This window comes from Neophocaena asiaeorientalis, unplaced genomic scaffold (genome assembly GCF_003031525.2).
Source record: "Neophocaena asiaeorientalis asiaeorientalis breed wild unplaced genomic scaffold, Neophocaena_asiaeorientalis_V1.1 scaffold436, whole genome shotgun sequence".
Classification (NCBI taxonomy): Eukaryota; Metazoa; Chordata; class Mammalia; order Artiodactyla; family Phocoenidae; genus Neophocaena; species Neophocaena asiaeorientalis.
In genome coordinates this window covers 1,674,428-1,701,728 of record NW_020172473.1, presented here as the reverse complement: position 1 = coordinate 1,701,728, position 27,301 = coordinate 1,674,428, and the positions used below count along the sequence as shown (strand labels likewise).

The window sequence follows — 27,301 nt, the reverse complement described above, 5'->3', positions numbered from 1 at the left end:
TAAACTGATGGCAAAACTTTAATACACTAAATATTTCATTTTATTATTTCTATTTACATCCTCCTCTTGCCATAGGGAATTTGGAGTATCTTAAATCCCCATATCCTGAAACAGTAAAATCACAGAAGTAGAAAATCAAGGCCAACCACCAAATCCTCATAGCATCTGCACCTGAGCTGCTTTGCAGACAAGACAAAGGCATGATACCACACACGTTTTCACTGTCAGAACAGAAAAGCTTTTCTTAGGATTTAATTCTTAAATATTTCAGTAGAGCCTGAGTTAAGAATGTAAAACTGTGCCTGCCCTGTCTCAAGCTGGGATAAGAGACTCAGATAAAGCCACCTACAAAGTTAACGTTCCTCTGTAGGACACACCGCAGCCAGACACTGTCCTAAGAGACCCCTTTGAGTGACTAATGCTTTTTTTTTGGGGGGGGGGGGCTGTGTTGGGTCTTCGTTGCTGCGCGTGGGCTTTCTCTAGCTGCAGCGAGCAGGGGCTACTCTTCGTTGCAGTGCACGGGCTTCTCATTGCAGTGGCTTCTCTTGTTGTGGAGCACAGGCTCTAGGAGTGCGGGCTTTAGGAGTTGCAGCACGCAGGCTCAGTAGTTGTGGCTTGTGGACTCTAGAGCGCAGGCTCAGTAGTTGTGGCGCACGGGCTTAGTTGGTCCGCGGCATGCGGGATCTTCCCGGACCAGGGCTGGAACCTGTGTCCCCTGCACTGGCAGGTGGATTCTTAACCACTGCACCACCAGGGAAGTCCCTACTGCTTTCTTATTCACCAAGAAACTCTGTTCTCTAAAATCAAACTATCAGAAATTTGCTCTTTGAAGTTCTTTTGGTAAGAATGAAACACCCCACTTTTGCCTGGGAGGGATCTGATAGGCACTTTGACAAAAAGAAGCAGTCTTGATTTCCAACTCAGGTGCAGGACTTCACATAAGGATTTCTGAGCATGACGACATGGAAGCATTTATCTTTGTGGAAAATAAGACCCTGGGTCCACTTCTCAGCCCAGAGTTGACGACCTGCTTATACACAGCCCTGCTTTGCTCTGAATCTATCAAAGCACCACTTCATTTCAGTTTCACCTAAACTCCATCCTTCCCCAAACGCTCTGATAGCTCCTTTCCCTTGGCTGGTGAAACGCCCACAGCAGCTCCAGTGCGTGGGGCTCCCTGGTTAGAGCACGTTAATAAATCTCACTGTCAGACTCCACACCCCTGGTGTCCTTAGGCTGACTGAGCTGGGACGGGTGTTATATGTAAAGGGCACCAGATGAAGAAGTGGAGAATGCTCTTAACGTTTTTGTGGCAAATCAATAGATCTTTGCATCTCTTGTCACATCTCCAACTGCCTAAATGACAATGCCATTTAGTGGTCCTACTTATACTTCAGTCCCAACTTGTCCAGAACTCAGCTCCTCTCCAGACATGTTTCTCCTCCCATCATCTATTTCAGTGACCACGTCACCGTCCACCCAAATGCTCCGATCTCTTTCCCCCTCTTGATCGCGACAGTACAGGCCCACATCATTCCTCACTTGGATTGTTTTAATAGCTCTTTAACTGGTTTCTCTACCCTCCTTCATCCATCCATCACACCGCTGCCAAGAATAATCTTTTTGAAATTCCAATTTGATCATGGCACTGCTTGTTTAAAGGTCTTTCAAGGTATCCCTACTGCCTTCAAGGTCAACATCCAAACTTCTCAGTAAGACAAATCAGGTCATTCATGGCTCAATCTCTGCCCATCTGTCTATCTTCTGGGTTTACCACCAGTCCCTGAACTGCTACCCGTCCAGAGCTACCCCATTTCCTGAATGTGCTGATTTCTCATGCATCTTGCTTCCATGCCTTTGCATATACCGTACTCTCTGCTTGAAAAGCTCTGCTCCAGTCTTTTCCATTCAATTAACAGTTGAGGACCCTCGACATGTGGCACCTCGAAGAGGCTAATGTCCAAAAGGCTAATAAACCAACAAGCAATTCTTGAGAAGCACTGTGAATGTATGATGCTAGTGTCCTCTAAGCCATTAGATGAGATGCAGGATAGTAGCATGAATGCCAAAATACTGGAATTTCTGAGACATTTCAAAGGTTCACAGGGAAAAGACAGTATCTGAAATTGATGTTAGGATCAAGTATCTTGGCTGTCCGGTTGCTCTATTTGTGGAAGACCGCGTTGGATGATGCTACAATAACAGACGTGATCCCTGCTCCTTCCTAAGTTACGAACCAATAGGAGGCTTTAAATCGGGCCATTATGCAAGGCCGACTGAGGAGCACTATAAAAGGGATAAGCAAAGGGGCAGAGAAGAGTAATTTGGTTTTGTGACAGCACAGTTTTATGGCATATTTATTATGTAAGAAATTTTTATTTTTAGTGTTTTATCATAGAAGTATTCATTGTGAATCTCTATTTGGTGGTTTTATTTTTACCTTTATTCTCTGGCTGTGGCTTCAGCTAAGTAAAAGAATCCAAACTTTGCAATCAGAGAGACCTACTTTCAAATCCCCTCTCTACTACTTGGCTGGTTAGCCGATCTTGAACAAATCATTTCACCTTTCTGAGCCTTAGTTTCTATTACATAAAAGAGATACAATAGTACCTCACAAGACTGAATGAAAATTAAAGCTAATGGAAACACAATTTCTCACACAGAATGCACTCAGAGAATACTCCCATCACTTCTCCCTCTGTCTCCTTCCCCACCTTCTCTCACAAATCTCTGTAAATACCGTTCGCTTTTATTCTATGGCCACTGGGCATGACTCCTGAGTAGAGAGCACGGGTGAAAAGGGAGCAAAGGGCTGAGGGTGTAGGCTGGGAAAGGGAGCTCAGTTACAGACTAAGAATAGTCTGCAGATGACAACGGTTTTCCCTGGGAGCACAGCTGTCAGTGTCAGATGCAGCAGCAGTTATTCTGATTGCTTTGCTCTACCGCTCCCTTCTTTGTTGGCGTAACCTATAACTTTGTAGGTTACTGTCAGTTTCTCTAACAATGTTCATGTCATAACTCTTGCGTGGTTCAGTATCCATGTGGTTGATCCTGCCAGACCCTGGCCTCTCAGGTCCTTGGCCTCTTTCTTCAATGATCTTGTCCTCCAACCCGCCTTACTGCCAGGATCAAAGCCTAGGCCTCGTCCTTACCAACAAACACAGCCCTGCCGTAATCTCAATTCCGAGCATCCCATTCTCCAGCCCCAACAGTGAAAAGGCAAGTTATTTCAATGCTCTGGGCTTCAGTCGCCTCCTCTGGAAATTGACGGCAACACCGCCCATCTCAAAGGGTAGTGATGAAGGAGCATCAGGCACTCACACCGGGGCACTTACTGAGCCCAGTGATGTTAGTTCCTTTTTCCAACCCCTCCCATTCTAAGGACTGGCAATACAGAGCAAGAGCCCGTGTCGGCGAGGCACGTGGAGCAGCTGGTGGCAGAATTCACCATATGATCATTTAGTTTCTTCCACTTTCTAAACTCCTTTGTATTTGCATTTTGGGTATATGACCATATGATTTGTGGCGGGCAACTGGGAATGCTTTATTTCTGATAGCAGCTCTAGGCCAATGAATTTGCCAACTCTTGCCCAAGAGTAAATACTATCCCTTCAGAAGATCCAGGAGAAATCTACCAATTTAGAAGGCTGGAATTTTTTGGTTAGCGTGCGTATGTTTTGCTTTCAATCATCTTTAAAGTGTCAGGTGACATTTTCCAAAGGTGTGCCTGCTATGTACATAAAACGAGCCTGGATTACGAGACAAGGTTTTCTCAGCTGCTCACGGAAACCGCTCATTTGACATGCCTCAAACGGTGCCTCATTTCATAGCCCACCCCTCACCGTAAGCTCTATGTATTTTGACAGCAAACAGAAACACGTCCCAGTGTGACTTACCCACTGTTGGGGACAGCTTGATTCAAATGAGCTTCTTAACTTCTTGCACCGAGAAGCGTCCTCTGTGTTCTCATCTAAACACTTCCAGTACTCATCCCGGGCTCCCCAGCAAGCCTGCCTTTCTTTCATAGATGGGGCTGCCATTCCTAGTGGGCTCAAGCTGCCAACCAAAACATGTGATATTAGCAAGGAACTTGTAATTCGAGAGAAGGTAAGCCAAAGAAAACATACTGTTGCTCCCTCCAAACCCCTCTTTTTTCAAAGTTATGCCTCCGTTTCTTAATGATGTGACTGAAACCAATCAGTTCTATTACATTAACGGTATCGTAAGAGCACTCGCTTTTGACGCTTATCCCATACACCAGGTAATTTGCTCCATTGCTGGAGTGGCAGCTTGGTCTCAGAAAGCCGGAGTTAGGGGCTTCCCTGGTGGCGCAGTGGTTGAGAGTACGCCTGCCGATGCAGGGGACGCAGGTTCGTTCCCGTCTGGGAAGATCCCACGTGCCGCGGAGCGGCTGGGCCCGTGAGCCATGGCCGCTGAGCCTGCGCGTCCGGAGCCTGCGCTCCGCAACGGGAGAGGCCACAGCTGTGAGACGCCCGCGTACCGCAAAAAAAAAAAAAAGCCGAAGTTAGAATTACGGCTCTCACACGGTCTGTCACTTAAGACACTTCAGTTATTCTCTCGAGCCTGTTTCCCCTTCGATAAAACAGGGGAGCGGTGCCCATTTTACGAGGTTGCTGTTCGAACCAAAGTGCTATACAAATAAATGCACGAGGGCAAAATCACCAGGCAGTACACGGAGTGCTGCTGCGTCTTGCAGAAGGCTCGCAGAAAGTCAGCGACCTCCGGGGTCCATACCCTCCCCGGCCCGCCCCGCCAGCCCCGCCAGCCCCGCCCCCAAGCCCACCTCTCCGCCCGCCCAGAACCAGGCTCCCTTCGGCGCCGACTGGAGCAGAGGCACGCAGCCCAGCAACCGAGAAAGAAGGGCGCGGGGCCGAAGACTGGCGCTGCACTGCCGCCTCGCCCGCCGGAGCTGAAGCGTCGTAGAACCCCGCCCCCTCAAGGAAACAATTCATGCGGCGAATGCGCTGGCCTTGGAATGATCCTTACGGGCTACCGTTCGCTGTTCCAGGAGGGCGGGACTTCCTGTTCCGTTCTCTTACCTGTCGCAGTGACTTCCGGGCCTGCTCGGGCGAGGGAGGCGGGTCCTGGGGCTGTCGGGGTGGGAAGTGAGTGGGATCGGGTCACTCCTCAGAGCGGTCTTGGCTTTATTAACGTCTCGGTGCCTCTCTCCCTGCAGTTTTTCGTGATTTTTAACGAACTGTGCTTCTTTCATGAATCTAAATTTCTGCATATATCTCGCCAAGCGCCGTTCGGAAAGCTTAACGTGCGAGCCCTGCCGGAAACGGCGGCTTTGTGTGGAAGTTAGCACCTGAGATGAGAGCGGGACGAAGCGTTAAAAGGCCGCGAAGGCTTAACTCGTCGCTTTTTAAATTAAAGGAAAAAAAAGAAAGAATTGATCCCAGAAAGAGGCGGGTGACACCCCAGGACACATGGCAAATAAGTGACTGAGCTGAGAACCCAGGGCACCCAGCTCCCAGTTTCCTGATTCACATTTGATCCTGTTACACTTACCAACATTGTCACCTTTCCCTTGCTTGAACCCTTGCGGCTTTCTTCTGTAGATGGACAAGATCCTTTTAGTTGGTATTGGGAGACATCTAGTGAAAGAATATGAAAGCCAAGTTCCAGTCGGCTGAGATCTGATAGTTCGTGGGATTAAAATGTGAGAGCCTGATTAGAGTTTACAGCTAAGATCTTTGGACTTGGATCTGAAAGTTGACGGAGGTAATACAAATTGGTCAGGAGAGTGGGTAAAATTAATACCTGTATTATTGTTTTAATCTTACTTGTGGCTTTTTTTACTCCCTAAACGCTGAGGTGTTTTTCAAAAGGAATGAAAAGCGCTGCTCCAGATATTTTGAAAGATGCTCTTTTTAATATTTTAGTGAATATCTCAGCAGAATCTTTATTTGAAAGCACGTTTGTAGATACAGGTCAGTCGTCCAGGTCTCTTAAAGATCCCATCTGCGGCATCATCTAGTCCTGTTGAATTCTAAGTGCTTATAAAACTCACAAGCAGTTTACAGCTCTGCACTCAGTGCTGGTATTTAATCCTTTACAAATAAACATACGCAGATTTTCAGGTTGGCTGTGTAAAGCCTAAGTACCACCAAACATATGTTCTACAATATGGGAAGGATTTCTGTAACAGTTAATGGAGTCTAATAAGTGGATTGCTTTAGCTTTACCAGGACCACCAATTCTTTTACACTGTGTCTATCAAGGGCAGTTTATATAAAGATAGTATTTTTAAAGTATGACTAATGAGATACAAAAAGGATGGAAGGAGTCTTGAATGACTTATGAGTTGAAAAAAAATATTTAAAGTTTAAAATTTTTATGCACTTAATAATAAATATATATATATGTAATATATAAAGGGAATCGATGAAATTATAAAGAAAAAAATATATGGCCATAGTGGGTGATTTTAACAGGCCTTTCCCAGTCATTGTTAAGACAAACAAAAGAAAAATCAGGGTATAGAAAATTTGAATAACATGATGTACAAACTTGACCTAATGAATATACACAGAAAAACACAACCAAAATCAGAACATGTTTTTTGGAACGTAAACATGACATATTACCAAAATCAACTGCATACTTAGCTGTAAAGCAACTCTCCACGAATTTTAAAGATTGAAATCATTCAGCACGTGTTTTTTGAGCACAGTGCTGTTAAGCTAGAAATCAATAAAGAACTCTAAAAACAAGTCCATGTAACCCATAGCCAAAGAGTCATAATGGTAATGAGAAAATTTTTTGAGCTGAATAATAAAATATAATAGCAACACCTGTGGAATAAAGTTAACGTATAGTACGTAGAGGGAGGTTTATAGCCTTAAGTAAGTACATTAGAAAAGAGGCTGAAAGGTCTTTAGCTAAACATTCCCTTTCAAGAAGTTAGAAAAAGGAGAGTAAAATTAAGGAAAGTGGAAGGAGGGACATAATGCTGAAAGCAGAAATGAATGAAATGGGAAATGAAAGTAGTGGTGTGCCAGACACTGCCTTTACTGGCTCAGGAGAGCCAACTGTGCACACCTCTTCTGGTAGTGTTTTGTTTCATTATGTTCAGAGCTAATTAACTAGCACACCACTGCATACAGTAGATTTTAAAAATCCAGAAGTTGATTTTTTTTTTTTTGGAAAAGACTAATAAAATTGACAAATATTGGGCTTCCCTGGTGGCGCAGTGGTTGAGAGTCCACCTGCCGATGCAGGGAACACGGGTTTGTGCCCCGGTCCGGGAAGATCCCACATGCCGCGGAGCGGCTGGGCCCGTGAGCCATGGCCACTGAGCCTGCGCGTCTGGAGCCTGTGCTCCGCAACGGGAGAGGCCACAACAGTGAGAGGCCCACGTACCGCAAAAAAAATAAAAATAAATTAAAAAAAAAAAAATTTGACAAATATTTAACAGTATTGAGCAATGAAAGGAGAGATGTTAACAACCTATGTCAATAACAAAAACTATACTTTAGAAATCAAAACACAACATCTTGTAAACAATCTGATGCAAATAAAATGTAGATGATTGTACAAATCTCAAGAAAAACACTAGCTGACTAAAGAGGAGAAAATATGAATAGTCCCAAACCATTAAAAATTTGAATCAGTAGTAATGAAGGTTCACACATAAATTCCAGGTCAATGGCTCCACTGGTAAGTTCCTTCAAACTTTGAAATAATTCCATTTTTATTGTATGAGGCTACCATAACTTTTGTACTAATTACAAAATCCCCAAACCTTGAAACATCAAACTCTTTGGAACTCATTTGTTGAAAAATGTAACTTAGTGTCACGATAGTCGTTATTTATACATCACTTAGTTGACTATAAGTTCTGCTGTAGAAATATTGATATTTTTGATTATAGGTACTGTCCCAGTTCTTGCTACATAGTATACATTGTACATTCCATGGTACCTTTCCAATATCCAAAAAAGTCTGTATTCCAGAACACATCTGTCTCCAAGTATTTCAGATAAATTTTGTGGACCTGTATGGAAGAATGATTCTATGACTTTAGGATTGAGAATAATTTTTTTTTAGCCATAAAGGAAAAGATCAATAAATTCAACTACATTAAAATTAAGGACTTTTGTTTACCAAATAACACCATAAAGTGAGTGGAAGAGTCACAATATGGGAGAAGAAGTTTGCAAAGCATATAACAATGAATTAGTACCCAGAATATATAAAAAACACCTACATCAGGCTTCCCTGGTGGCGCAGTGGTTAAGAATCCACCTGCCAATGAAGAGGACATGGGTTCGATCCCTGGTCCAGAAAGATCCCACATGCCACGGAACAACTAAGCCTGTGCGCCACAACTACTGAGCCTGCGCGCTAGAGCCCGTGAGCCACAACTACAACTACTGAAGCCCACGCACCTAGAGTCCATGCTCCACAACAAGAGATACTCTAATGGTAGTATAAATTGATACAGTCACTTTGGAAAACTGACTTTTGTAAAGTTGAAGATACACATTCGCTATCACTCAGCAATTCTATTCAGAATCTCTTGTATATGTGCAAGTTTGTAATAGCTAAAAACAATATACAATCCAAACATATCAACAACAGAACGGATAAATTATGATGTCATAAGGTGACGTATAATGCACCAATGAAAATGAACAACTATAACCATTTATAATAATATGATGAATCTCAGTATTGAGTGAAAGCAGCAAGTCAATCAAAGAATAGATATCTTGTGTTTCCACTTACATAAGGTTCAGAAATGCAAAACTCAACTCTCCTGTTACGGATACATACATCAAATAGCAAAACTATTAAGAAAAGAGAAATGGGATGTGACCAGGGAGGGCTTCTGAGGGGCTGACAATGTTCTGTTTCTGAAACTGGATAGTTGTTTTATAATTATTCTTTAAATAAACTGTACAAGTAAATCTTATACACTCTTCTGTGAATGAGAATGAATATATGTCACGTATATGCATGATATGTGTCATAATTTTTAAGTAAAGTAGAGTAGTTTGCCTGAGAAAGGTCATCGTTAGTACATTTGATTCACAGAAAGGTAAAAATAATGGTCATGCAGAATATTTATAGTGTGATGACCAAGTTTTTAATGGATTTACCATCTTATGTGGCCTTCAAGGTCAAAAGTCAGTAGTCTCTAGTGCTAACTGTCACTTGGGCAGCTAAGCAATTCCTACTGGTCAGTAGTAGGCCTAGGGCAGAGATAAAGAAAGTATTACCAAAGAGAGTCAATGAATTGCAATAATGCCCCTTCCCCCACCAGCTTACTCTCAAGGAGCTCTGTGGTCTAGCCAACAGAGCAAAAACAACTAGAAGAGAGAAATTTTGAGGTGTAGATATGGTAAAAAAAATATATATATATATGTACATATATATATGTATATATATGTTAATAACAACAGCAATAATGCAGGACAAGAGTTGGAGAGGCCACATTCACCTTACAAAATTTGGAAGACTATGGGCAAGTAAAAGAATGTGGGTGCCATGAGATGATTTCAGATGTGCTGTTTTGATACAGAGAGGGTGTAATCTCCAACCTATGTTTGGAGGAGAGAGGAGGCGAAGAGAAGTCAGTGTGAAGAGGTGGAAGACATGTCGTGTTACCATCGAGAGGAGTTTCATGTGGGTGTTCTCCGGTCTGAACTAAGTTGCTCCCCAAACCAATGGTGGGCAGGGCCAGACAGACCCAGTAGCACTGAAAACGTATGTGTTGTTTTTCTGTTGCTGCCTACAGACTTTTTTATTTATAATCTGTACTGTTTTACAAAGCAGTCATCACAGACACCTACTCAGGGACACAAACAAGAAAGATTCCTTTGACTTCAGTGTTGCTGCAGAGATCCTTCTGAATTTCTTTTAGATCTCTATGCTGACTCCTTGTCCTTTTTCCTCCTATTAACTATAGGTACGCTCCAAGATGCTGCCTTTTTTTCTCTCTTTTTCTTTTCTTTGCATTCTGTTTTCCATGGTGAGCTGATTCACCCCCGGAGCTTCAGTTAGCACTTCTTTCAAAAAGACTTGGAAGTCTATGTTTTAGTCCTAATGGAACCTTTGTGCCCATTTTCTCTTTCCAAGTCCCTTGACGGCTATCTCCATTTGTTTGTCCTTCCATCACTCCAATAAGTTCAAAACTGGAACTCGTAGTATTCTTTCTCCAGGAAAGCTTCTCTTTCTAAGCTGTTCCTTTTCATCGGATCTACTAGTGCTTCAGCTGCCAGTTGGGAACCGTTGATCCTTCTTTCATCCTTCTTGCTCTGTACTTACATAGCTTGCACAGTGCCAGGCACTGTGGTCAGCCTTGGGGATATAAAGATGAATAAGGATAGATCTTGGTCCTTGAGAAGCTCAGTCTTATGGAGGACACAGGCCATACTCTCCTCTAATAAAGAGTAATAAGACCTATGAGAGAGGCATGCACCAAATGCAGCGGGAGCCCAGCAGGAGTTAAATCAAGAAGGGAAACACAGGCAGTATTAGAGGCAGCAAAGTTCAGTGGCTAAGAGTGTAGGTTCAGAACCAGACTGGGCTTGAATCCTGCCCCCCTCCCCCACCAGTGATGTCAAGCTGTGTGACCTTGGACAGGTTCCTGAACTTCTACATACATGGGTTTCCTTAATTGAAAATGTTGATGATTCTAATATCTACTTAGGTTTCTTGTGAAAGTTAAATAGAATAATCCAAGCAAAGCACTTAGAACAGCACTTACAAAGATTTCATTCATTCACTCAACAAGTATTTATTGAGAACTTACTCTGTGCCAGGCACTGTTTTAGGGGCTTGGGAGACATCAGAGAACAATATAGATGAAAACTGCTGCTCTACCTAGCAGGGAGACAATAAGCAATAACCATAAACAATAAATTCTATATATAGTATGTTAGAAAAGTGTCATAGGAAAAAGAAAAACATAAATGTTAGTTATTAGTATTACTATATTTTAGAGGTCATTTGATCTTGGACTTAGAGAGAAGTCCTTTAAAGGGAATAATACTATGTTTCATCAAATCTAAAATGCATTAATTATAATTTGCCCCATTGTTTTACGTACCCCTAAGAAAGGAAAAAGCGCTGCCAATTAAACTATAACACAATGCTTTTTCATTACCTAAGATTCTTATCTTAAACTTATTTAGACATATTTAGGCATGAATTTTAAAAAATCGTATCACAGTAATACATACAGAAGAAGGAAAATAAAAGCAGAAATTGATTACGGTATTCATGAAACTTCATTACATTTCAAGTTCCAGTCATCAGAATCACTTTTTGATTCGGTCACCAATGTCTGTGTTTTTCCACCAATCTTATCATCAATGGCATTAGGCACTTTGAGCAAGTCCTCTTACCGTATCTTCTCCCCTCCCCTCCTCTTGTCTTTCCAGATCCACTAAAGAGCTAAAAGCCATTGGTGCTGAACAATTCATCCAACTTTGTAATTGGGTACAGGGAGCTTACTCTTCACTCCTATTTTGGGAATGTTGCTTAAACACATCAGAATGACCCTCCACCTGTCTCCTTAACATTTTGATTCTTAGAGGTTAAGAGTGCCCCCTTCTGATCTCCTAGATTGTCTTCTAGGCCACGGACACTCACTCTGCAAGTACGGAATGCTAGTGCTTTCGACGTGTATGCACACACAGGCAGTGACAACTATGTTATGACTGGGGTCTGGCGACAGTTGGGTGCCATCCCCGGTACGATGAGTCCGAGGTGTGAAAATGCAGGAACAAGAATGGACGTGTTAGAGTCAATGAAACACTACGTTATTAACTAGTCTATTTGCCTTTTTCTGAGTATTTACTCTTTGACAGGCACTGGGCTAAACATTTTACACTTAGGATCTCATTTAATCTTTCTCATTTAATAATAGAGCGCCATTGAGGTAGGCACTCTATTATTCCCATTTTATAGAGCTGCGTTATCCAATAGAAATATAAGGCAAGCCACATATGTAGTTTAAAATTTTCTAGTAGCCACATTAAAAAAAGTAAAATAGAAAATAGAAGCAGGCGGAATGAATTATAATAATATATTTCTTTTAACCCAATATATTAAAAATATTATCATTTTATCCTATAATCAACCTAAAATATTTGATTTCCCTTTTTTCATACTATTCTAAATCCAGTGTCTATTTTAACTTAAAACACATGTTAATCTGGACTAATCACATTTCAAGTCCTCAGCGGCCACATGTAGGTAGCAGCTACCGTATTAGACAATGTACTTATAGATGACAAGAGGATTCCAGTTGTCCAAGACACGCATAAAATATGTGGCCGAGTGGATTCTCCAACTGAGATGTAGATATAGCTATGTGACTAATTCTTGACATGCGAGTAAAAGTATTTTCTTGCAACTAAGGAAACTTTCCTAAAAAGATAACTGGTGTGATCCATAATGCACATGTGGGCATAGAAGGAGCCCGATGGGGCCTTTTCATAGAGCAGAGCTGTCATGCCAACACTGGGCAGCCTACCTCTGGACTTTTGCATGAGAGATACTTAAACTCCTATCTTGCTGAAGGCATGACTTTAAGTCTTTGTTACTTGAGGTGCAGAAATAAAAAGAACTTGATACAATCTTCCTGAAAGACAAACAAAATAAGAGTAAGATGGAATGTAAGAGAAAGAAAGAAAATTAGGGGATCAGTCCTTTAAATCCAAACATCCTACTAACAGTTCAAGAAAGAGAGAAAAGAGAGGGGAGGAAATTTCCCAGAACCAAAGGACACAAGACTCTAGATTGAAAAGGCTCACCGTGTGCCTAGCAAAAGGTGTGGAAGAGACTCAAATCGAGGCATGTTGTGAAAGTTCAGAACACCAGAGATGCCCCTGGAAACTTCTATTAAGCTAAATAAAGACTACTTACAAATTACTAGCAATCAGAATGGCTTTGTCTTTCTCAAGTGGCATCAGAAGGCAAATGACAACAAATCAAATACCTTCAAGATTCTGAGGGAAAATTATTTGCAGCTTAGAATTTGAGAGCCAGCTAAACTATCAATCAATTGTGAGGGCAGGATAGAGACATTTTCAGATTTTTGAAAACCTCTCATACACTTTGCTGTAACAGGCTATGGAGAATACCTTCCACCAAAAACAAGAAATCAAAAGAAAGACATGGCACAGGATCCAGGAAAGAGGATCTGTGGCACAAAGGGAAATCTCACAATGAAATCTTTGCAGAGAGCCAATAGGTATCATAGCAGAAGGAAGGAAGGAAAGTGTTCTCAGGAAATAAACACACAAACTGTTAATGTACATATGGCAGAAACATTGGCACATTTGAGAAGAAAATTAACAATAGGTAGGTAGAATTTCAGACTCCCCAAAAGGGCTAGTATCAAGCCTCAGTAAAAAGGAAGGAGAAAAAAGAAAAGAAATATGTAAATAGTATATTACTTGGCTCAGCAATTAGCAAGGTTGGCATAGCCACAATAATGTAAACACTAACTATTCATTTAAAAATCATAATCGGGACTTCCCTGGTGGTCCAGTGGTTGAGACTTCACCTTCCACTGCTGGGGGCATGGGTTCAATCCCTGGCTGGGGAACTAACATCCCACATGCCTCGGGGCCAAAAAACCAAAACCAAAAACAGAAGCAATATTGTAACAAATTCAATAAAGGCTTTAAAAATGGTCCACATCAAAAAATCTTAAAACAAAAAAATCATAATAAAATTAAGTTAGGGGGATGGAAGGAATACAAGCTGGGATGGCGAGGGGGGTGTAGAGAGCTAACAGAATAAAGGCTTAGTGTGGAGTAGCCAGATTGCCTTACTTCACATCACAGCTGTCTTCTTACTGGTTGTATGATGTTAGGTAAGTTATTCAATTTCTTATCTCTGAGTTTCCTCATCTGTAAAATGAGGATAATAATACCACTTACCTCAGTTGTTGTTTTTTGTTTTGTTTTGTTTTTTGGCTGGACCACTCAGCTTGCGGGATCTTAGTTCCCCGACCAGGGATTGAACTCGGGCCCTCAGCAGTGAAAGCACGGAGTCCTAACCACTGGATCTCCAGGGAATTCAAACTCAGTTGCTGTAAGGATAAAATGAGTGTGTGTTTGTGTGTATGTATATAGTTTAAGTATATAAAATATACTGGTAGGGCTTCCCTGGTGGCACAGTGGTTAAGAATCCGCCTGCCAATGCAGGGGACATGGGTTCGAGCCCTGCTCCGGGAAGATCCCATATGCCGTGGAGCAACTGAGCCCGTGCGCCACAACTACTGAGCCTGCGCTCTAGAGCCCGCGAGCCACAACTACTGAGCCCACGTACCACATCTACTGAAGCCCACACACCTAGAGCCCGTGCTCTGCAACAAGAGAAGCCACTGCAATGAGAAGGCTGCGCACCGCAACGAAGAGTAGCCCCTGCTCGCCTCAACTAGAGAAAGCCCGCACGCAGCAACGAAGATCCAGTGCAGCCAAAAATAAATAAATATTTCTTTAAAAAAAAAGAAACTCTCTTGTGGTGTGTAGAGGAGAGAAGACAGTATTAGCTATTACGATTATTTGCATATCTAAAGCTTGTTTTTCTGGCAAAAACAACCACCGCTATTAACAAATATGAACATAAAAGGCCGTCACCACCAAGAACAGTTCAGTTAGCAATAACTATTTGGTCTTTCTTAGATGATGCTCTTTCACCCCATTAAAATTCAAAGCGTTTCTTTGATACAGACCAATGGGTTTCCATGGAAACCTGCTTTATTACCTAGGCAACTAAGGGCTCATGCTGGTACTGTTAGATTATTTAAAAATTGTCAGGAAATTCAGGTCTACTTAGCTTCTTGGCTAGGTTGAAACTCTATTTCATTATTCCCCTGTGCCAGACTTGAAACTTTCTAGTTAGCCTCAATAAACACAAACAATAATGAAGTTTCTAATTGATCTTGTGAATTCTACAATTCTTTATATTAACCAGGTAGATATTAAAGGAGTTACAGTTCACCAAAGGTTTTATGAAGGATCTATTTGATAAAATCCATACTTTCTTAGAAGATTGATTGAAGACCAATCCATTCAAGGTTGAGATTCAAACGTCTGGGATGGGAAAGATTTTGCAGTTTAAAAGAATGCACAGTAAACTTCAATAGCTTCATCTCAGAGGGCTGGCGAAAGGTTTAAAAAAGATAATGAGTGTAAATCATGTGTACTGAAATAAGCAATCAATAATATCTGCTCTTGAGAACTGTGGACTAGATGCTGCTATACGTGAGTGATACATGGTTGGATAAGCATAGCCCAAGGAATCTGGGTAATCACCCTGAAGGAAGGTCACTTTTAGAGTTGTGACTAGGGTTATCACTTTTATATATTTTGTAGTTGAATTAGAGAAGCGTAATCAAGGATGCTTATCAAACCTGCATAGGGTCTGGGGATGGAGGCGATAGCTCATAGTTTTAGTGAAAGACTCAAGGATCTCAACAGGTTAGGATGATGGGCTGGTATAAAGAAGATTTAATCATGCTACTTAATTAGTTAATTAGTTCTAGTGGCTTACTTAGTTCTAGTGGCTTTCTATTGCTGACCAACAAATGCCCTGATATCCCAGCATGGCACTGAAGACCCTCACATTAGGACTTAGCCTGTCTTCTGACTTTATCTCCTACCGCTCCCTACAGATGCCCATCTCTTTATCTTAGCTATTTGCTGTTCCCAGATCTTGCCTCTAACATTCTGCCTCTCTTCCTGCTCTTCCAGTCATCTGAACTGCCCAGCCACCCACCTGTTTCTGAAAACCCTATTCATTAGGCCCAACTCAAAAAGTTATTTCCTTCATGAAGTAGTTTGCAATCCCTCCCGATCCAAACAGCACAAAGTCTGCCCCTGAGAGTCAATCGTCTCACGCTGCCTTAATATCAGAGGTCTTGGTGACCTTGGTCAGTCCTCTTATTAATTTCAAAGTTTCTTAAAGACAGGAGCTGGTTCAGTTATGCAGATTCCATTTTTACAGTATTTATGGGACAAACAAATAAACGGTAAGTGTGAAATCCTGTTTGTGTCCAAAACAAAACAATTTCAGGGGAATAGGACGGAATGAACATCTAACTAAATCTTAGGGGTCTAGTTGACTGTAAGTAAAATAAGTACAATTACCGTGGGCACTAAAAGCTAATGTAAACATAGGCTACATGCTCCAGGTGAGTGAACAACTGTCGTGTTACGAGATGTGAGGCAATTATCATTCTATACGGCCTCTGATTATCGGATGCTTAGAGAATTGCTAGACGGTGTGCTTATGGTGGGAAGGGCTTCACCTGCAGGGTGGTGAATTCTCGTTTACCTTGCCAATAACAGCATATTCCTCACCCTGGGACTGGAGTAAATCTCTCCACATTCTCAGCCCTACAGAGACGAAGAAGCTTGAATCCTATGTCTCTGGCCATGGCCAGAATGGGGACACACTGGCCAAAAAGGAATGGGTTTATCTTATGGTGGGAAATAAGGGACAGGCTGAGAATCATGAATCGGCATGGGAGCCCAAGAAGGATGACCACTGCAGGAGTTAGGCTGAAAACGTGCGTGTCAAGCCAAGAGCCCTGACGGAAGTGACCACTGGAGAAGGGGGAGGGGCAGCCGGCAGCCTGCAGAGTAGAACAGCCCTTTCGCTGAAGGATCAGAGGGTCGGATGGGAGCGGCATCTATGTCTGGGCAGTCTGTGCTTCTGTAATCATTTCTGTTTTGGTCCACCTCATTACTTCTTAGAGTATTTTGAAAGAGTAAGGAAAGCCCTTCTGGTTTCCAGCTCTGCATGTGGGGAGCTTAGAATTTGCCACTCCATCCTAACAAGTAAAAAGCTGAACAGACTAAAAAATCAACTGTTCTAGGACAGAAGGCAAACCACTGCCCCCAAGACTGGAGAGACAGACAGATGAACACAGAGAAAACTTAGCAGAGACAAACAAACAGAAACTACCTGGGAACGAGTGCCAAGGTAGGAAAGTCAGAACTGTAATTGACACGAGTGCCAAGGTAGGAAAGTCAGAACTGTAATTGACAAAGAACGAGTGCCAAGGTAGGAAAGTCAGAACTGTAATTGACAAAGAACGAGTGCCAAGGTAGGAAAGTCAGAACTGTAATTGACAAATGCCGGAGGCTCAGTGTGGACGACTCTGAGAGTTAAAAACTCCAGGGGGACCCGGTCATAGGGGGCCTCCACGACTGTGAAACTTACCTCCAGGAGCTCAACCAGGTTCCCACAGTAAATATCGGAGAAAAATTCCCTCATGCTTCTAGCAGGGGGAGGGGAAAAGGAGCCATTCTGAAATATGCTGGTGCACTCTGTTCTTCTTAACAAAGCCTTCCATCAGAAGAAACTAGTTAACCAGAGCCGAACCTGCTGGGGGTATTATCAGACCCCAAGAGACCTGGGCAAGGGAAATACCCAACTCCAGACAGCAACAGCCTTCCACGTGGGAAAAGGGAAATACCCAACTCTAGCCCACTCTAGCCATCCTCTCCCACCTAAGAGAGGAGGAAAAAAATAAGACTCATTTGAGAAGTCTACAGTCCAGAGCACAGGCTCACTGAAAGAGACCTAATCATACATAGGACTATAGAATGGTTCCCCTCCCCTTATACCTTACCACGTTACTAAAGACCTATTTACAGCAGTTCCTTTTAGCTGGTACAGCATGTCCGGTTATCAAGAAAAAATTTACAAGGCATACCAAAAGGCAAAAAAAACATAACTTGAAGAGACAGAGCAAGCATCAGAAGCAGGAATGACAGGGATGTTGGAATCTTCAGATTGGGAATTTATCACAACTATAATTCATGTGTTAAGGGGTAAAAGAGACAGCAGGCAAGAACAGATGGGCAATGTAAGTGGGGAGAGATGGAAATCCTAAGAAAGAACCAAAAAGAAACGCTAGAGATAAAAAACACTGTCATAGAAATGAAGAATGCCTTTGATGGTCTTCTTAGTAGACTAGATACAGTGGAGGAGAGAATCTCTGAGCTGGAGGATGTATCAATAGAAACCTCCCTAACTGAAAAGCAAAGAAACAAAGACTGGAAAAACAGAACAGAATATGCAAGGACAGTGAGACAACACTGACAGGTAACACACCCAAAATGGGAATACCGAGAAGGAGAAGAAAGGGAGAAAGAAACAGAAGAAATATTTGAAACAATAATGGCTGATAATTTCTACCAACTTAATGTCAGACACCAAAACACAATTCCAGGAAGCTCAGAGAACACGATAATATAAATAAGTGCAAAAACAAAATAACTCAGGCATATCGTTTTCAAACTATAGAAAATCAAAGATAGGGAAAAAATCCTGTATCTACAGAGAAAGATAAGAATTACAGGTGGCTTCTGCTCAGAAACCAGGCAGGCAATAGAAGGAGTGTAATGGACTTCCCTGGTGACACAGTGGTTAGGAATCCACCTGCCAATGCTGGGGACATGCATTCGAGCCCTGGTCCGGGAAGATCCCACATGCTGTGGAGCAACTAAGACCATGCACCACAACTACTGAGCCTGTGCTCTAGAGCCTGTGAGACACAACTACTGAGCCCGCGTGCCACAACTACTGAAGCCCACACACCTAAAGCCTGTGCTCTGCAACAAGAGAAGCCACCGCAATAAGAAGCCCGTGCACCACAATGAAGAGTAGCCCCCGCTCGCCGCAACTAGAGAAAGCCCATGCGCAGCAACGAACACACAATGCAACCATAAAATAAAAATAAGTAAATAAATAAATAAATTCAAAAAAAAGGAGTGAAACATTTAAAGTGTTGAGAGAAAACCCCCACCAATCTAGAATTCCTTATCCCACAAAATTATCCTTCAAAAATGGAGAAATAAACAAACAAAAATCAAGGAAATTTGTTGCCAGTAGACCTGCCTTGCAAGCAATGTTTAAACAAATTCTTTAGAGAGAATAAAAAATAGGTCAGAAACTTGGGTCTACATAAAGAAAGGAAGAGCTTTGAAAAAGGAGTAAGTAAAGGTAAAATTAAAATTTTTATTTCTAACTGACAGTGGATAACAGTTTATTAAGAATGATAATAGCAACAATGTATGCGATTATGTACGCTTATGCATCTTTTTCATATGTGTGTATATGTACACTTACATATAAATAAAATGAACGACAGCAATGATAACAAGGGATGGGGGAAATTAGGATTATTTTGTTATTATAAGGTACTCACACTACACATGACGTGGTATAGTGTTATTTGGATTAGTTGTAAATGTATATTGCAAACTCTAGGGCAACCATTAACAACAGTTAAAAAAAATAAGTATAATTTATATTCTAAAAAGGAGAGAAAATAGAATCATATAAAGTGCTCAATATTAAAACCACAAAAGGCAGAAAAAGAGTGAAAGACAAAAATAAGAACAAAGAACAAGGGCAGCTGCATAGTAGAAGAGACGTGCGCATCCCCTTCAGCTGAGCCCTGCACCAGCCTGGCAGCCAGCCCAGGCAGACCCTCACCTGCAGCCGGGCCGCTCAGCTGAGCCAGGCCTGGCAGCCACAGAGCAATCCCTTGCAGACCCATGAACCCAGGCACACAAATGCGTGTTGAAGCCACTGAGTTCCAGGTGGACTTTTAATGCGGCATCATCGTGGCACTATTTGACTAAGAAAAAGAGCCTAGCTGCCCTGTGTCACATTCTCTCAGGGGTGTAAGGGGTGACTTGGTGGCCGGTCACTGAAGCGAATTCTGAGTAACAGGCTCCATGAGCTCAGTGGATGGCGGATGGCTCTTTCCAGATTCTGACTTTGAATTTCAAAAAGGCCTTTCTGGAAATGGTGTGCTTTGCCTCAAAAAAGTGGCTCCATAGTATTTTCCAGTGACCGAGGTAGTGAGCTAATAGCTGTAGACACATAGCCAGAGCAGATCTAAGGACTCTTTTCTGCTTCCCCACTCCCGGGGCTGCTCAGAGGCCTGGTGTAGACTGGACAGAAACTGCAAGCCACTGAATATAATGACTGCTGCTTTTTCTTGCTGTTGCTGCACAGCTAGAACTGTATCAAATGTTGAATTTAATTAATAGAACCTCAAAAGTAATGCACTAAAGCAAAACATCATAGATGCTGAAGAAATCACTTTAGTTTCTAGTTGTTAGTATGAATTGTTTAGAACAATTCCCAGATTCATACACGAGAGTGACAGACTACTACAGATGAAAGAGGAAATATGTTCTTTAGCATACACAGAATTTTTAGAATCGATTTCTTCATCGTGAGTGACGTATAAAATAACCTAGCAACAGCCTAAAAGAGTCTTAGGATTCCCTATGGTTGAGTTGTTTGGAAACATGTAGTGTTTCCTGCAAACATCTATTATTAATTCTAATGTTAATAAAATCGTGTAGTATACACTTACGAGTTCCCATAAAAGTTAAAAGAGTTTCTATTTTTAGTTGACTTTTCCACTTGCTGACTCTTCATCCACACGGAACTCTCTCTGCCAGACCTTGGCTGGGGAACTGAAGTGCCCTCCTTATTGATTCTTTGCTTGCTTGATTGATCTGGTCACATCTCTGTTGAAAGCAGCCACTCTTGAGTCCATTAGCTGATCTTATCAGCATGGCACCCATGTACAGTCCCAGATGGGATTCTAGGACCAGCCTGCCTCCACCTGCTCTGACAGTGTGTGATCGCCCCTGGCTCTGCTCTTTGTCAATTTTTAGACAGATGCCTGCTACCTGCTCCCTCCTAGAGGTTCCATCATGGTGCTTTGTGAGGATAGGACACCTCCCCAATGGTCCTTTTGGCCTAAGCTCTTTTTAGTCACAGTTTATGCATCAGTCAGGAAAAGGTGGGCATTTGGAAGGATTAATACTCATGATTGCACCCTACGTGTCTCTCTAGGATTATCTTCTGCCATAAATATTGCTCTTCCCTCTGTTTTTAGTACTCCTCTCCCACTTTATTTACCTTGAAAATGCTCACTTAAGTGGTACGTCATCTATAAAGTCTTCCTGGGCTCCTTCTTTCCTAGGCCATTAGTCAGTTCCAGTCCCACCCCATCTGCCCTTGGATATATGACCATCGTAGTACTTACCACATTCTATTTTCTGTCTCCATCCATAGCCCATGCTTAAAAAAAAAATTGTAGTAAAATAAAGGTAACATAAAATTTGCAACTTTAACCATATAAATCAGTGTCATTAATTATATTCAAACTGCTATGTAACCATTGTCACTATGTATTTCCAAAACTTTTCACTCCAAACAGAAACTCTGTACCCATTAAGCAATAACTTCCCATTTCCTTCTCTCCCTCCTGGGCCCTGGTAACCTCTCATCTACTTCCTAAGCCTATGACAGTAAGTTTGTGGAGTACCTAATATTCTAGGTACGTTGTAAAAGTGAAATCATACAGTATTTGTCCTTCAGTGACCAGCTTATTTCACTTAGCTTAATATTTCCCAAATTTATCCATGTTGTAGCATGCATCAGAACTTCATACGTTTTATGGCTGAATAATATTCCAGTGTATGTCTATATTTTATGTTGTTTATCCATTCATCTTTTGATGGGCACTTGGGTTGTTTCTACCTTTTGGCTGTTGTGAATAATGTTGTAGAAGTGTTCAAATATCTGTGTACAAATATCTGTTCACATTCCTGTTTTTGATTCTTTGGGGTCTATACCTAGGAGTGGAACTGCTGGGTCATATGGTAATTCTATGTTTAGCTTTTTGGGGAAATGGGAAACTTTTCCACAGTAGTTGTACCATTTTACATTCCCACCAGCAATGTATGAGTTCCAATTTTCCCACATCCTCACAAACCAGATCAATCAATGTTTAAAAATACATACACACACACACACACACACACACATATATATTACAGGGCCCCACCAACCAATCAAAAATGGGAAGTGAGGCAGCTCTTTAGGTTTTTCAGGTCAAAACTTGACTGTTCCCAAATTCAGGTAAAGGTTGGGAGTTGGGATTTGACATTTCAGTTGCAGTTCTAAGTTAATATCCAAGTAAAAAGTCATAAATAATTCAATATTTATTGAGCGCCCACCATGTAGCAGGCATGTCCTAGAAACTAAGAGTATAAAGCGAAATTAAATACTCACTTTACCCACTCATTTATTCAACAGAGAGCCATTGGGGCAAACCAAAATTTTAATTAAAAAAAATATATATATATAAACGTTGCCATCCTAGTAGGTATGAAGTGGTATCTTATTGTGGTTTTGACTTGCTTTTCCCTAATGATTAGTGATGTCGAGCATCTTCTTCTGTGCTTATTGGCCGTTTGCATATCTTCATTAGAGAAATGTTTATTCAAGTTCTTTGCTTATTTTTAATGGGTTGTTTGTCTTTTTATTGTTGAGCATTAGAAGTTTTTATATATTCTGATTATTCAACCCTTATCAGATATATGATTTTCAAATATTTTCTCCCATTCTGTAGATTGTATTTTTTACTGTCTTGATAATGTACTTTGATGCACAAAATTTTTAATTTTGATGAAGTTCAACTTATTTTCTTTTGTTTCTCATGCTTCTGGTATCATTGCCAAAGTCAAGTCATGAAGATTTACTCCTATCTTATCTTCTAAGAGTTTTAAGAGGTTTTTGCTCTTTTATTTAGGTCTCTGATCCATTCTGAGTTAATTTTTGTATATGGCATAAGGTAGGGTTTGAACTTCATTCTTTTGCATGTGGAGATCCAGTTGTCCCAGCACTATTTGTTAAAGAGATTGATCTTTCCTCATTGGGTGTACTTGGCATCCTTGTCGAAAATCAATTGACCATAGATATATGGGTTTATTTCTGAATCTCATTTCTATTCCATTGGTCTATTTGTTAATCCTCATGCCAGTACCACACCATTTTAATTACTACAGCTTTGAAGTAAGTTTTGAAATCAGGAGGTGTGAGTCCTCTGATTTTGTTCTTCATTTTCAAGGTTGCTTTGGCTATTTGAGTCTCTTGAAATTCCATAAGAATTTGAAGATCAGTTTTTCCAATTCTGCAAAAATGGCTGTTGAAATTTTGATAGGGATTGGTTTGAATCTGTATATCACTTTGGATAGTACTGATATCTTAAACAATGCTAAGTCTTCCAATTCATGAACATAGGATATCTTTCCACTTATTTAGGGCTCTTTAATTTTTTTTTTTTTGGCAATGTTTGTAGTTTTCAATGTACAAATCTTTCACCTCCTTGGTTAAAGTTATTCCTAGGTATTTTATTCTGTTTTGGTGCTATTGTAAATGGAAGATTTTTTCTTTCTAAATTTCTCTCTTGGATTGTTTATTGCATATATATCCCCGCATCGGCAGGTAGACTCTCAACCACTGCGCCACCAGGGAAGCCCCACAATTGATTTTTGTGCGTTGATCTTGCCCCCTGCAAATTTGCTGAATTAGTTTATTAGCTAATAAATAATAAATAGCTAATAAACTATCTCTATTTTATTTATTTCCACTCTAATCTTAATTATTCCTTCCTTCTATTAGCTTTGGGTTTAGTTTGCTCTTCTTTTTATTGTTCCCCAAGGTGTAAAGTTAGATTTTGAGATTTGAGATCTTTTTTCTTTTTTAAATGTATGCATATGCAGCTATTAATTTTCCTCTGCATACTGCCTTTGTTGCATCCCATATGTTTTGGTATGGTATGTTTTGTTTTAATTTTTCTCTCAGTATTTGATAATTTTCTTTATGATTTCTCCTTCAATCTGTTGGTTGATTGGGAATATGTTGTTTAATTTCCACAAATTTGTGAGTTTTCCAGTTTCCTTCTGTTATTGATTTCTAGTTTCATTCCACTGTGATTGGAAAGGATAGTTTGTATGATTTCACTCTTTTAAATTTGTGGCGACTTGTTTTGTGGCCAACATGTGGTCTATCTTGGAGAATGGACCATGTACATTGGAGAAGAACATATATTCTGCTATTGTCAGGTGGAGTGACTGTATCTGGAGATAGGACAAAAAAACCTACCACTGACTTTAGTTAGAAAGAAATAACAGAGGGGAACTTATGGGCATAATGGTATTTGTAGAAAACTTCCAGCTTACAGAGATTTCATGATAATTGAAATCTTTCAAAGTCCCAGGAGACATTTCTTTCAGAAGGGCCCTAGACAAGGTAACTCAGCAGGGAAGCTTGTCCTAAGACCTTTTCCCTTTGTGCAGTCTCCCCACAAACAGGGCCTGGGGGATGGGACAATCTGCTCGGCCTCTCCCAGCCATATGGCCTTGTGCAAGTCCCTTAATAATTACTTAACAGAGCCATAGAACATTCTGCAGATTGTAAGTTACTTTCACAAACATATCCTTGACAACTCTGGAGACCAGGTTTCATTTCATTTTATGTATTATGATTGATTTTAGCAGTTGACATTTAAGAAGCAGGTGGCCCTCTATTGTCCCTGGCCTCAAAATCTTTTCATTCCTCTTATACTCAGAAGTCCTGGACAAATGTTTTTTAAGTGATCTCTTGGCATCTAAAGTTCTAACAGCATTTGTCCTGCATGGGAAAAGACAACAGAACATGGCTTATTCTCTTAATTTCTGAGAAACACCAAGCAAAAATGCTCTGCAACAGGTAAAACCTAGAATTCACTAGAATTTCATCTTACTAAATGGTCATTGGTAAGAGAGAGTAAAGGTTCTGACAGAGAATTCAGAAAAGTAGTTGAGACTGCTAAACAGTAACTCAGCACCTTCTCTCTGCTTAAAGAAAAGACAGGAAAATAAATGCTATCAGAAAATATAAGAAAATCTAGACAAAAGTAACACGTTAAACTTTTGATGCAATAACGCTCTCAGGAAAGCCAGATCTGGGGGGCAGCTAAATGTCCAAATGTACTTTGGACTTTAAATTGGTGCTAATGGTAAGACTTGGTTTTAAAAATTAAGCTTTGGAGAAAAACACCAGGTCCCTAAATGATGATTGCATGGGATAAGGGGTTAAAGACAGTCACTAGGTTGTAGCTGGATAAGTATACGTCTAACTCTAAATGGTATCATTAAAAAAATTAGTGATTATTATGTAGTGATTGGTTTGCATGAATGATTTACTTAAACAAAATTTTAAAAAAGTAGAAATAGCCTAATTGATTGGAAAGATGTGCTAACTATATGCCCACAGTACATGTGGCAAATGCATGCACACACTCACACATGAGGTCCTTGAGGAAATCCAACATCTGGTGCAGTACCATTCAGCAGGGCTATCTACAAAGTATAGACATTTGCAAAATCCTTGAAAAGCGCTAGGCTACCAGCATCCCCACAAGGCTGCCTGCTCTGCATCCTCCAGATTATAAAGGAAAGTACGTCATAAATGCAGTTTTCTCACTATGGGGATAAAATCGGGTAACAAGGAGAGTGAGGGAACACTGGCTGAATAAGTACATCTACTCGGTGTAACTGAATCTACAGTTCCCATAAATGGGGTGTCACAAGAGGGTGGCCAGGGGCATAAAAAACATCGAACTCTAGTCCCTGATACATAGGTGTATGTTGAAAAAGAACACCATAGTGATATGCTAACTGCTTTTCTTTACTTATACCCAAATTTCCCCTGCACAGGTACTGCTGTATGTGGGCATAAGCAGGGCCCTTTAACCCTTGTCTCTTCCTAGCCTCTGAGATTCCCCAGGTCGATAGCATAGCATAGATTCCTAACAAACTGAATGCTTTAGGGGGCCAGCAGGTCTTGTTTCCAATGGAGAATAAACACTGGGGACTCCTGAAATTTCCATCTGGAGGTTTTGAAGTCCCTCTCATTTTTTTCTTATGGCAGAGAGCCTCTTCTGTGGGGTGCCTGTCACCCTCAGAAAGGAAGAGCCTGGGGGTTCCCTCCAGCTCTTCTTGGTGAGATTCTGGGCTCACTCTCCGGTGTCAGAGGCCACTGCTATTACTGCTACTGCTGCTTTGGGTACAAATGCACTTCTTGCTGGCTTGTGGCTTGATGGGTATTTCCCACTTTTTTACAGGAAACCTATTCTTTTTTCAATAAGAGAAAAAATTCACAATGTTTTGTTTGAGTTAAAATTTACAATACATAATACATTACATTACATAAAAATCTCATTTGTTACTAGTAACTCCACATTTTTGTATAATTTAGAGATTTGCCTTAGCTGAAGCTTACCACCATTTTAACTCAAGAAAATGACTTTCTCAAGATTTTGACAATGCTGAATACATGAAAAATTATGTAAGGGAAAATATTATTCTTTAAAAAAAATTTAAATGTATTTTAAGCATTGTGAAAAAATTTTAAACCCTCTTTATTTATATATCATGGGTGTATTTCTTATGAATCAGTCTCCTCCATTCTTTAAAGCAGTTTGACCATGGAGTCCTGCTAGGCCATAACGAGCCCAGATTCAAGAAGTGTGAGTACCAGAAAGTAAAAACAAACAAACCCCCAAAAAAGAGTCCAACTTTTTTCTTTGAACATTCCAGTTTTCTCCCACATATTATTCAGAGTTCTTGGATTCAAGCAATAGCAGTGGCTTCTTGCTGTCTTAAACAAAAAAACATTTTTTGGAAGCCTCTTAGAGACTGTATGTGTCTGAAGGATCTGTTTGGAAAAGGGAGGAATACAAACCTCCATGGTGGGAGGAGGCCGGAGCCACAGCAGGACCCTGGAGGACTGGCCGGTCAGCATGGCCTTCCTGGGCTGTTCTGTGGGGTCTGGTTAAGTCCTGGGAGACTGGCCCACTGGCCAAGTCCAGTTCACACCCTCCCCTTCTCCTCCGGACGCTGGGGTCTGAAATGGAGACTCTATTCCCTTCAGCTTCTGCAACAACAGCAAGATGGTATTTCCAACAGAGATCAGATGCTGGGCAGCCAAAACCAAGCCAACAACCCCACAGATGTCCTTCCTACTGGTGAGATTTGGGCAAAAGAATTTTAAATCATTTTGTGAGGCAACTATTTATTCATTAAACCACTTGACTGAGATATACCAATAATTCACGGACCATAAAATTCACCCACTTGAAGTGTACAATTTTTTAAAATGTTAGCATATTTGTAGGATTGTACAACTACCACTATATTCTAATTTTAGAACAAATCATTTGTATTGAAAATTGAAGATAAAGAACTCCATGTTACACATCGTTGCCTAGATTCGGAAACACCTCTGTTCTGTAAGGAGGTAGGTCTCTGACCACAGCTTCCTGCCTCTGGAGTCTCTTTACCCTTGTCAGCCCAAGTAAGGAGGAGCTCAGGGTCTGCACAGCGGGTGGGTTCCTAGAGACAGCGCTGACTCAGTGTGGCAGGGGGGCGCTGGCTGATCA

At 41.1% G+C, this 27,301-nt stretch overlaps 1 protein-coding gene across 1 annotated transcript; it reads right to left on the bottom strand.

Moving 5' to 3' along the window:
• Nucleotides 1-3,896: 3,896 nt before the first annotated feature.
• COA6 (cytochrome c oxidase assembly factor 6) lies at nucleotides 3,897-17,271 on the bottom strand (the record flags this gene model as incomplete). The annotated part of the gene is given in 6 exon segments (XM_024738157.1): nucleotides 3,897-4,056; nucleotides 4,805-4,855; nucleotides 4,857-4,960; nucleotides 5,061-5,111; nucleotides 5,261-5,329; nucleotides 17,218-17,271. Coding segments are annotated over 6 exon segments (489 nt in total), but the record flags the coding sequence as incomplete, so codon positions are not given.
• Between the last annotated feature and the right edge of the window lie 10,030 nt (nucleotides 17,272-27,301).